This window comes from Cetorhinus maximus, chromosome 27 (genome assembly GCF_964194155.1).
Source record: "Cetorhinus maximus chromosome 27, sCetMax3.hap1.1, whole genome shotgun sequence".
NCBI classification, from domain to species: domain Eukaryota; kingdom Metazoa; phylum Chordata; class Chondrichthyes; order Lamniformes; family Cetorhinidae; genus Cetorhinus; species Cetorhinus maximus.
This window is the reverse complement of record NC_135905.1, coordinates 11,931,981-11,944,862: the sequence shown is the minus strand read 5'-3', so window position 1 is coordinate 11,944,862 and position 12,882 is coordinate 11,931,981. Positions and strand designations below refer to the sequence as shown.

Here is a 12,882-nt window from a genome sequence, read left to right as displayed (position 1 = left end):
TACTTTGCTTTCCACACAGTCTAATGCTGGTTATCGGGTTTCATAGCTAGAGACAGTAAAGCAAAAATTTATTATTTCTGGAGGCCTCAGGGAGAAGCTTCAGTGTTAATCATGTCGAGTCAGGCAAACCAGCTCCAGTTAACAGAAACCCTCAGATTTGGGAGTTGTCAAAATTCCTGGGTGGGCTGTGTGTTATTTCTGTCATTCGTTAACGTTACTCGTGTAAACAGGGATCCTCTTCAGTAATAACGGGAGAACATTTTCTCCCTTGACACATTTTGGATTCAGTTTTTCTCCATTTGCAGGGCATGTCGCCATGTCTTGTTTTTCTCCATCCAAGTCATTCCAGAGCATGGTCTCTGTGGAACAGTCAATACCATTCCTATAGCTGGGCCCTAAGAGACCATAATCCATGAGTGAGAGGGGACAGACAAACTCGCAAACACTGAGCATTGCCCGACGCCTGGTTTTCCCTCACATTTGGGATGGAACTCATTTTGACCGGGTGCCATAATGTAAAGCAGTTGCAACGGTGCATTCATTACCTGCTCGTCCTACACCTCTCCCGCCACTGAGTCCATCAGCCTGGACAAGAATTAATAAGGCTCCTTCACCGAAGGCAAGCACTTAGTCTGCGTTCTTCCTTGTTGTTTTCAGGACTTGATGCACTTATTCCCTTTATAGTCGTTTGGTGGTACAGAACTTGGGTTGGTGAGAGGTGGTGGGCTGGTGGATGGGTGTTTGGTGGGGGAGGTGGTGGATGGGGGGGATGGTGGAAGGCAGGCAAGTGGAGTTAAGGCCACAATTAGATCAGGCACTACCTTATTGAATGGCACAGTATGCCTGATGGGCAAAATGGCCTCCTCCTGTTCCTATTTCTTATGTTATGTTTCTGTTCTATTCTGCACTGCGTTGTGCTCATTGCATTTGTCTGAATTAAATTTCCACATTACACTAAGATAAAAACGCAAAGCAGGAAATACTTATAATTTAATTGCATCATGAACAAGATATATATATATATATTATGGGTTTTAACTCATGCAATTGGCATGGCAATTTTGCAGAACCACTCCTAGCCACACAGCTGTGCCTACCACAGAACAAGGGATCTATTTTACTGCAGATAGCCTATGCTAGCCTTGTAGTTTAGGTTTGTGAGCACTCATTCCCTGCACTCCAACTGGAGCTTCATAAATATATCAACCATCCCAACACCAACAGATAGAATGATTGCAGAGTGACCATGACATGAACAGCTCAAGGAGCAAGAGATTTGGGGATAAGTCACCCGGAAGATTACTGAGGTTGACAATGTCAATGAGTTAAATGAGTTTAAAAGACAACTAACAGGGGAAGCAAAGAGATGGAGGGATCTGGTAAGAAGGTGGATAGGTTTAGTGATAAGCCATTGAAAAAGGATTGGGTTGTTAAGGCCTTTCCCCAAACTGTTCTTATATTCTCAGCCACATGGAATCATTAGGGTAATCGGGTTTCTTTCCAACTTCCTAACTGGATCAAACTGGAGCTACATAAATGATGTTAGCTCAATTTAGAATCACTGTCAGAATAAAGTAATAAGCTTTATCACAATGATTAACATTGGATAGAGGAAATTGATGCTCGATGATTCATTGTACATTCATCCAACGAATAATTTCCCAACTTTCTGGCAACTTCAGTCAGAATCTGATTTATATAAAACTCATGGTGTGGCTGAAAGTGGTTTTCCCAGAAAACCACTTCTGGTATCCTGTTGGGAGAGTGTATTCATATTGCAGTCATATACTACGCTCTCAAATATATCAGAGGAATATAGCCCTATAATTCAACTGGAAATTCAATAGGTCGAAAATGGAAAGGATTCTCAATTTTTTTTAAAAGTCACAATTATGAAGGAACCCAAACTACCTCTTATAATATGTCTCATCAGCTAGAGCTGTTAGAGGGATTCAGTTTATAAAACTAAATACTTTCCATCCCAGAATTAGCAATTTTCTTTTGATTGACTTCTTTGTGGGCAAGCTTTTCAGTGACACTGCAGAAAATCATTTTCTGATCAAACCACTTCATGCACTTAGCTTCAGCAGTCACATGAGTCTGATTGAACCCAGGTTTTCTGAGCACTTCCTGGGTCAAACCCCATCACTTCCCATTCCAACCCTGCGGGTGCCTATACCTGTCACACGCCATGACACAAATCCTCCACAGAACCAGGATTAGGTCCATTGCAAAACAGGAACTTGCCTTCCAACAAAGAAGGTATTGGGATAGATAACTGAATGATATTCTTCCGAATATAAAAACTGAAAATGCCGGAAAACTTCCGCAGGTGAGGTATCTGCATGTGGAGAGAGAAAAGGATTTCAGGCTGATGCCCTCATGTAATCCAGATTACTGGGCAGCAAAATAGTGCTGTAACCAAGAAGTCAATGCATATAAGACCACCCTGATCTAAAATTTAATAAAAGCACAAAGGCGACAAAAGAAGCCATTGGCCCAAACAAGAATTGTACAATTACCGGCCTCAATATTTTTATGGGATTTTATACACTGTCCAAGAAGGATATCCCATGGAACATCTCAAATAATTTTTAATGCATGGCTAGATAACTTTGAGGTTTCAATTAGAAAGCAAGCCCAATTGCATCAATGCTGAGGAGCTCAAACTGTGACTGTAAGGACTGTCCTAATTGATAGTCTCTTCTAACTCAATGACTGGAATTCTGAGTTCCCACACAGCCAATAACAGGTCACCGGAACCGCTTGATTTAGATACCAACTCTTGCCTCACCCTGTTTTAATATTTAATAGATAGTTTCTTCTCCATGTCGAGGCCCCATTAGGTGGTTCCTCTCATTGGTCACTCAAGAAAATGAAGATTGCTGGTAGTGCTAACTGTCCTTGTCTAGTGTCACGTTAGTCTGCCACAACAAAGTGCTGCTAATAACCTCAGCATGGTCAAAAACTACATTCACAATCGCAGCCCTGCAGGATGACAGGTTGACAGTAGGTTATACATCAAGACAGCAGCAAAATGTCCTTGTGGAGCCAATGAGAATAAATGAATCCCAATGGGAATGTGCTCTTAATATGGCCAGCAGCTTCATAGCAATCAGTCTGAGGAATGCAGCATCACTATTCAAAATGCAATCACATTCACTTGGACAAAGAAGAAAAAGGTTATATTTACATAGCACCTGATCACATTTTCAGGAATTCTAAAGCATGGGTAATTTCTGAAGTGTATTCACAGTTGTTATGTAAGTCAATGCAGCAACCAATTTTGCACACTGTGGGGGTCTTGTAGTATAAAGAACAGATGGAATATGCTAATGTATGGCATAGGTAATGATGTACCACTGACTCTAGTCAGTCATGCATTAGACTTGAGAGAGAGAGATTGGAGTCATACTGAAGAGCTACGTGCTGACTCTGTAATCTGTTTAGATGTAATACTAATAAACAAGTGTTAAGCAGATACCAAAGTATGCCTACAGTCTGTCTAAGAACCAAGTCCTGGCCTAGAGTCCAAGGTAGAAGGACTCAATCTCAGAACAGGCCTCCAACGAGCAAATTAGATAAATGTCCAACAAACCTGTTCCTAGCTTGAAGGACAACTTTTAGATAGGATAACTGCTTTTCTTCATATAGTAATGCACAATCACTTACATTAACTTGCACAGGCGAACAGGGCCTTGTTTTCTTATCAACTATATGTAGATCCTGGAGGGGGTGGGAGGGATTTGACCCCACAACACCTGCCATAGAAATGAAGGCACTACTAACTGAGCTAAACTGACACTTAAACTAGTTGAAGTAATTAAAATTAATGTTACGGCCTGTGTAAATGGGACAATATTTTTTTCTTAATTAACAAGCAGGAATATGTAACTGATCCCCTCCAGGGCTACAGGAAGCATATAGCACTTTTCCCCTTCAAAATTTCTAGTAATAGCGAGCATGCCGTTGAACTCTGACCTTTGACAAGTTTCATATGGCATTCCTGTTGGATGTAAAAAAAGGGCAGTTATTGTAATCAGAAAATCTCTCAATCTTGATGAAGGAGGGACCAAACTGACAAGTTCCACCCTTATCTGTTTCTTTTTATTTCCCAATATTCGCCTCTCCTGTTGAATTCACTTTCTTTGCTTCTGGATGACAAGTGCTAAGCCGCCACTGGCCCACTGGCCCTTTGCTAAAATGGCCATCCTCCATTGTATGTACCTCAACCTGGGGAGAGGGACATCACAGTTAAGTCCAATACTACCCTCCATTTTCCAGGCACTTTCTACTGTTAAGGATTTCCACTGATATGGCTGCTTGTCAGTCGACATGGACACATTGCGCTGAATGGCCTCCATCTATGCTGTAAATGTCCATGATCATAGGAGTCAGTGATGCTGATTTTTTTTCTTCTCTAGTCCAAGGACACTGAAAGCAATCAGCCTTTTCTCATTAGAGTGGCAGAGAGCAGCTAAACTCACCTCACGATCAGGGATCAAGCTGATCTGAAGGCTTGGTACTATACCAAAGAACACATTTACAACTGAGTCATCCAGGGGTTGTTTTCACATAGACTTCCAATAAAATGTAGGATCAGCATCTTGTTTTGGACCAAACACGTATAGAGTTGCTTTTTAAGTACCTAAGTCAACAGTATCTACCACAGAAAATTTTCTTTCCTTTGACCTTGAATCTCCATGGACTTACATTCATACACACCGTCAGCATCACCTCTAGACTCCAGATAAGTGTAGGACATTGCTGTTATGCACTTTGATGATTAGAAAATAGTCCTTCATCCCACAATCAAGCATTACACTGTTCAACGATCCATCTGTTGAATGTTTTGTTTGTAACTACCATGTGGAGCAAGGGGGCCAATAGGAGAAACATGCGATCGGATTGAATTCAGTGACATTCAGTGCATTGTGCAGCTGCTGATTCATGACCCAGATTTATCGCGGCACTTTCACGTGTTGCCTCCGAGTGACAGATATTCAGCTGCACCTGTGTCTGTTGCTGAGGCTCTCCCTGTGGCGACCTTCCCAGATACACCCTCTCCGACCGGTGCGACCTTGCTGCGAGGGGAGGGAAGAGGGGTCGAGGAAACTTTTGGGACTGAGGTAACCTGTCTCCAAGTTTATTGTTTTCGCTGTCTTCGTTTTGGCATTAACAAATTGTCTGTCAGCTCCACAACTAATCAACCGACCCCACATCCCTGCGGTCACACGATATCTGCACTGTCACCGAAGCAGATGAGAAATCTTGTGTAGCATGGGCTGCGATGTTGTGGTTTGATTTACCACATGCTGTATAACACACGTTTCTGAGCTCTCTCTCATTCTCTAATGTTCGCTCACACCATGGAGGCCTATGTAAGTGATATATTTATAGTAGGTTATGAATACATCTGTAGCCTTAGCTGGCCTCTGACCAGCTGGCAGGAGGTGTGGGGGTGAGATTAACATTGAATCAGGAAATGGGAATGCACCATGATTATACTAAACTGATAGAAATTGTAAATGTTCATTAGCTGTCCATTGTTACCTGCACAACAGGATACATTTGTCTTTAATTTAAGCTGTGGAGCTCTCTGATACTCTGTTCATTGCTGTGTTACAAAGGAAAACTCACCTCCAGCCAATCCTCTGAATCATAAGTACTGCAGTCAGATCAGACAGGGAGCATCGGGTTTCAGGACTGAGGTTTCCGATTCTGACAGGAGTTAAAAGCCAGTGCCAGAAGTTGGAATTGTGTGCAAGTAAATGCCGAGATGTTTATCGTGGGAGCACCATGGCAAAGAGGGCCCAGGAAGTAGGCCCACTGCCACCTTCATCTCAGGGCTACCAGGTCCCGGCATTAAATGTGGTTTGGTCTTCACCACTCACAACCGAAGAGCAAAAAATAATTAGAGCTGCCAACTCTGATTGAGTGTATTCCTGGAGGTTTCATCGTATGACTTACCCTCTCTCCAGCCATTATTCGGCCAACACATCCATCCTTGTGACGCACTGCCTTCCAACGCCAATTGGAAAGCAAAAGGACTCATTACCCAATTGGATGATGCTTGACCATCAGCCAAACAGCATTTTCCCCTACCATTTTCAATATTTTTATGTCAGGTAAAGAAAAAGGTTCAAAGAAAATGACAAAAGAAAACAATCTTTTTTAATGTCCCGATCATTTTTCTCCAGGGTTGCACACAGCAGGTGATTTGATCATCAATTCCTGGAGACTCCAGGCTAATCCTGGAGGGTTGACAACCCAGACAGCCTGATAATAAACAAAATTGACCATGATCAGGCCTGTCCTATATGCTCCTCCTTACTCCCAACCAGCTCCCTAACTGGCTGCTACTCTGATCGGACCATACTCTGTGACATCATGGCCATCCCCTGGAAGGACCAGGCTTTCCCAGCTGCATTCTAGTTAAATCAGGGATTCCTATCCAACACAAGCTTTCCTCTTCCCTATTGACTAGAACCAGTGAATGATGATTCCATAGACCAGGGATATCCAGAAGCTGGAAGGAACCTCCTAGCCTTCAGTTGATATATATATTTTTCCCCTTGCCCCTTTCAGTCAACCTTTGATTCTAAAATAATTCAGCCTCAGACTAGACTTTTAACGGACTTCCCATTTTCCAGCATTGGAGTGCCCCCTTTGAACATTAAATGTTTTTTTTTTAAATCTCCTGGTAGATGAGGTGTCTCTCATGTTATCATCAATTCTTGTAAAGGGATACAATCAGAATAGTGACAACTCAAATTGTTGATTCTCCTTTTTTTTTGTTCTAGGGGGTGCTGGGGATCGGGACCGGGACCGGATGGCTGTCAATCATGAAGCATTCCTACTTATGGCAAACTCCCAGAATGACATGGAGGACTGGGTGAAGGCCATTAGGCGAGTGATATGGGCTCCATTTGGTGGAGGTACTCCAATACACCTGTATTAAGGACCGATATTAAATCCAATTTACTGTATTCCGCTTATGTTAGGACCCATTCTAATGGCCTCCAATCACTAACCTTTCACCTTCAGCCAGGAGGGCAGCTCTGGGAAACAGATTCTCCAAAGTTACCATGGCAACCACTTTGGGAATATCTGACAGGGGGCAGTTCCATGTAGTGGAATTTATTCGTCCATGTTCCCATGTGCACAGTCTATAGATTGGAGTCGCAAAGAATTGGCCTTCATAAAGGCAACATTGTTTAACGTTAGTCAAAACTGGGATTGGCTTCTTGGATTAAGGAAACCTGAGGCCCAACATTGAAAACAATTCTCAGGGTGTGAGCATCACTAATGTTTGCTCATCATTAGTTGTCCTTGAGAAGATGGTGGTGATGGGCTTTCTTTTTGAACTGTGATAAGTAATAGGCCTCCTCGGGTTGTCATAATTCATTAGAAGATGGTCAACTTTGAAATTTATTCACTGGTGAGCTGACTGAATAACACGGGACAAGAGAAGTTTCTAGGGTATTGTTCCCAATCGTGGTGACTGGTTATTCGAACAAATTTCATTAATCATCTCTTTATCATATTACACACTACGAATGCAATGAGAATTATCGTCACCTTTTACTTTTTAAAGGTTGTATTTTAATGCAATTATTTTCACCTCAATGGATAGATAATCCAGCATTCATGTCTCATGTGGAATTCATAAACATTTCCAGTTGTCGCTTTGAGAGAGTAACACACTGGGTACAGGGTTGCTATGTGCATCGAGTTGTTGCTGAAGCTACATCTTTATAAAAAGCCACATCGTTCACTGGTCAGTAGGCAATTGCATTTACAATTAGCATCAGCTTCTTTTACCATAGGCTGAGATTAAACCAGCTTGTTCTCAACCTTGGTGTCATATTTGACCTTGAGGTGAGCTTCCGACCATATATTTGCACCACCACTAAGACAGCATATTTCCACCTCCATAACATTGCTTGATTCTGGCCCTGTCTCAGCTCATTTCCTGCTGCAACCCTCATTCATGCCATTACCTCTAGACTTGACTATTCCAACGCACTCCTGGCCGATTGCCCGTTCTACCCTCTGTAAACATGAGACCACCCAAAATCCTGCTGCCTGTGTCTTAACTTGCCGCAAGTCCCATTCACCTATAACCTTTGTGCTCCATGGCCTACTTTGACTCTCCATGTCAAGCAGTGTTTTGATTTTGCAATTCTCATTCTCAAATCCTTCCATGGTCTCACCCCTCCCTATCTCTGTAATCTACTCCATCTCCACAACCCTCTGAGATACCAGCCCTCATCTAATTCTGTCCTTTGAGCATCCATGATTTTAATCACTCCACCAGCGGGTGACCATGCCTTTTCTTATCCAGGCCCTAAGCTCTAGAGTTCACCCCCTGCACCTCTCCGTCTCTCTATCTCACTCTCCTCCCTGAAGACACTCCTTAAAACCTACCTCTTTGACTAAGCTTTTGACCATCTAACCTAATACCTCCTGATGTGGCTCAGTGTCATATTTAGTTTTATCCAGTGAAGTGCCTTGGGATGTTCTATTACATTAAAGGCACTATATAAATATATAAGTTGTTGTTATTGTAGGTTGTGTGTTGTTACTCTGTATTTCATACCATCTTAGAAGGCTGGCTTCTCAAGCTTAAATTGAAGCTATCCTAGTCACTGATTATTAGGATGCGAATGTAAGGCTTTTTACCTATTTCCTTATCTTTCAATCATCCATTTTAATGGAAAAACATGTCTTAAGAGCTGAACATCATTATTATCTCATTACCATAAGGTGCTGCAATGATGTTAATTGGAAGAGAAATCGCCAGTTGGTTCATCGAGCCTCTCTATCATTTTGTTAGCTCTTTGTATTTTGTTGAGTGATGATAAGAGCTGCTGTGGCTAATGAAATGGCTGAATAAGGAGAATTGCTTACTCCTGTTCCTAGTTTGTTCATCCCCATCAGTCACGATTGGATTCAGATTTAGGTTGTCCGGATGAAAGGGAAGTGTGCCAACTCACAGCTCACCCTCAGTATGTGATGCAAGGAATTCAAATCACTCTTGTATGTTTCTTCTCTCTCCTTTTGTTTTTTGCCATTTCATGAAGTTTATTCAGTTTCTGGGACATGAGGAGAGCTTTGATTCCTAACGGCATTAGTGAGCTTCATGCCCATTGCTTCATTAAAATGACAACACAAAGGAAAGACAAAATGTATACACTAACGCATGCTCCTGTATCACAGCACTTAGTAATATTCCAACCAAATATCCCTGCATTAAAATGGACTAATAATGAGACCAATGTCTTGCCATTGAGAATTATACAAACTAACACTCAAAAGTCAAAAACTCCTCAAAGTGTTTAGTGAGCGATTTTCTTTGATAACGAATGATTAAGAAAGCAGGAAAATGCCAGAGAGTATGAGACAGACCAGTGATATGAGATGAGATATCTTAGTGGCGTCGAGTCAGTGACCATTAGTCTGGGTCTTCATCTGTGCAGTCATTTAATTGTATTTATTTCTTACTCTGAGGTAATCTCTGGATAATTTGAGTCATGCAACTGCAACAGTTTATTATACTTCTGTTTAGAATGATCCAGGGTCTGAGACACTTACAAGAGACAGGAAGCTGTCCCAAAGATACAACGTAAAGAAAAATGAGTCTACATTGTAATATCTAGTCAGTAAAATACCAGCATGTATAGGATGTATTATAATGTTAAAGGCCCGGAAGCTGCCATATGCCATGTTTATATTGCAGCGCTGTTCCCACTGTGGTAATACTGTTGGGTAGATTCAGACCACTCCAATGATTGTGTGAGTCATTTCTCTAAAGCCACATATGATTCTGGATATGAACATTCACCAATGGTCAGGAAATGCTCCTACAGACCAGCAGTGTAAAATTTGCATTGCTAGTACGAGTGGACAGAAAATAGCAACCCCCACCCCATGCTCACTGCCACTGTTTGCCCCCAAATCACCTCAACTTCTAGGGGAAGAGAACATTGGGGACACAGAAACATAAGTCCATTTGGCCCCTCAAGCCTGCTCTGCCATTCAACTTGGCAGTGACTGATCTTGTATCTCAGTCCCATTTCCCCGCACCATTCCCATATGCCTTGATATCTTTAATATCTAGAAATCTATCAATCTCTGTCTTGAACATGCTCAATGACTGAACCTCCACAGCCCCCCTGGGGTAGAGAATTCCAAAGATTCACCACCCTCTGAGTGAAGAAATCATCTTAGTCCTAAATGGCCTACCTCTTATTCTGAGACTGTGTCCTTTGGTTCTAGACCCCCTTCCCCTCTCTTCCCCCACCTCCACAGCCACATCCTTCCTGCATCTACCCTGCCGACCCCTATAAGAATTTTCAACGAGATCATGTTCATTCTTCTAAACTCTAGCTTGGCGATTGTCTGGCCCTCTGCAAGCTGTGTATGTCACCCCTCTATTACATTGCTGTCTCCAGAGACAGTGTTGTATTACAAATGGGTCTCAATCCTTTCTCGATGCTACTGAGTGATGGAAAAGACACACAAGAAATAAGACTTGTATGTGTTGACAGACTGCTCGGTGAAAGTGTGAAGCTGTTACCAGCTCAACCACCTCTCAAGGGTGTTTGGCTGTAAACGTAACCTATCACCGTCTTTTTAAAATACGTTGAAAATAACAATGAGGAGATTACTATGTTCATGATCTGCTGCGTTGTTGGATAACACTGAGCAGGTTAGTTTTTGCTGGAATCTCTGGCTCGTAAATAAACACAACCAGCAGTAATGTCCTTTTGAAATCCATGCTCTGTTTTATTAACGTTCCCCAGCTTTCTAGCAGACAACTTAACTCATATGGTAATTCTGGGCAAGGCGAAAAGGTCACTTGCTGCTGGGATGTGGATCTGTTGCAGATGAGTGATTCCTGCTGTGAGCTGTCATTGGGGAGAAAACAGTCACTGTTTTTGCTTATTATTTCATCGCCCAAATGATAGAACATTGAACGGGAAATTCCTGAGGTAAATGTTGTCATAGTGAAATAGCCGGGCTCATCTTCTTAAACGGAGCAGTGCGTTCAACAAAGGAAAAAATATTTGGCAAAATCTTTTTTGGAGGAGAGAGAGACGGGTCATCATTTCTCTCAAAATGGCATCATATCCAAGGAATTAGTCTCAGTACAAATTGTGCCATTTATTGAGCGGTAACATTGTGGCAAAGTGACTGAGGCCAGAACTCATAGGGCAGGGTTTTCTGCCTGTCGGGCAGGCTGCTCGGGAGCGGGCGCGGAACCGATCGCCGCCCGCAATCGGCTGCGCGCCGCCATTTTACGTGGGCCGGACAATTAAGGCCCGCCCAGCGTGACGCACGGCCGGTAGCGTTCAGCGCTACCTGTGTGGAGGAGGAGGGGAGGAGGGAGAGTCGGTAGGCCTGCGCTCTTCTGTGCACGCGCAAGAGCACAGAAATCTCCCTGAGGCACGGAGATGCCTCAGGGAGATTAAGTTCAAATTGAAAGTTTAAAATAAAGAAAGATTAAAATTATTTAGACACGTCCCCTCGTGTGACAGTATCACATGAGCTGGGACATGTTTATGAATTGTGTAAAAAAAAAATTTGCGTATTGAATAAAACCTTCAGGAAACCTCATCCCGCCCGTGGATGAGGTTTCCATGAAAAACGCGAAGGTCGCCTGGGCTCTTCGCCTGCGCCCCCCCGCCAACCTTAAGGTTGGACGGGCAGCCCTGTCAATTACCTAAATTAGTCTCCTAATGGTCCTAATAGGCCTTTGACAGTTCGGCGGGCGCGCAGCCCCCTCTGGTGCGCGCCCGCCGAGCGAAAGATCGGAATGACGCGCGGTGACGTCGGGACGCACGGCCGACATCACCGCGCGTCGTTTTACGCATCGGCATGCTAGGCCCGCCCCTGCACGCCGACGTGAAAATTCTGGCCGTGATTTGGAGTTTTGAGAGCTGACGGAACCTTCAATTGAATGAATAAATCTGGAGTAAAATGCTAGTCTCGTTAATAACGGTCACGAACCTACTGGACTGCTGTAAAAACCCATCACGAATGCCCTACCAGGGAGGAAACCTGCCGTCCTTACCTGGTCTGACCTACATGTGACTCCAGCCCCACAGCAATGTGGCTGATTCTTAGCTGCCCTCTTGAAATGGTGCCACTCAGTGGTATCAAAGTGTGACAGAGTAAGGACACTGTGCGCGAACCTAAGCCACACAGCAGCTCACCACCACCTTCTCAAGGGTAATTAGGAATGGGTCATAAATTTTGGCCTTGCCTGCAATGTTCACACGTCAAGAATGAATACACTTTTTTAAAAAAAAAAAATTGCCAGGAAAGTAAATTTGCGGATCCCTCTTTCGTAAGGCGATACCTCTTTGAAGTGCCCGATCCTTGCCATGGTCGGATTACTCCATAAATAAATGGCACTAATAAAGATAGAGAGAAGATTATTGCAAAAAAGATTTCCTGTCCGGCAGAGAAATTGGAGCTTTCTCCAGGGAGCTGCTCTCTCACATTTTCACGTTCCCAGCTGCTTTAAATAGCCAGGTGGACTGCATACGTGTTCTAGCATTAGCAAAGCAACAGTGAATCAGTAGACAAGGGGCCCATCAGACCATAGATGTTACCTCTGCTCACTTATCCTTTAACCATTTCCCACCCCTTTTGCAGTCACTTTGCCTGTCTTTAGTCACTTTGCCCAAAACCTCCAGCATTATTCACTATAAAAGCTATCGTGGGGATTTTCTTATTACATACAGCCATTAAGACTGTTAATAATGGGGAACCAGGAAATGTCAGAGGAGTTGGATAAATACTTTGCACCAGTCTTCACGGTATCAGATACCAATAGCATTCCAAAAATACAAAATAATCTAGGGGGCAAAA

At 43.1% G+C, this 12,882-nt stretch overlaps 1 protein-coding gene across 5 annotated transcripts in view; it reads left to right on the top strand.

Annotated features, from left to right (window-relative positions):
• arhgap22a (Rho GTPase activating protein 22a) overlaps window positions 1-12,882 on the top strand; it is a 376,947-nt gene that overhangs the window by 303,183 nt on the left and 60,882 nt on the right. For 4 of the 5 annotated variants that reach the window (XM_078530720.1, XM_078530721.1, XM_078530722.1 and 1 more), the window contains one exon: window positions 6,804-6,938. The exons of the other annotated variant lie outside the window; for it this stretch is intronic. In XM_078530720.1, the coding sequence (XP_078386846.1) occupies window positions 6,804-6,938 (135 nt within the window). The remainder of the gene's footprint in view (window positions 1-6,803; window positions 6,939-12,882) is intronic. 5 annotated transcript variants of the gene reach the window in all.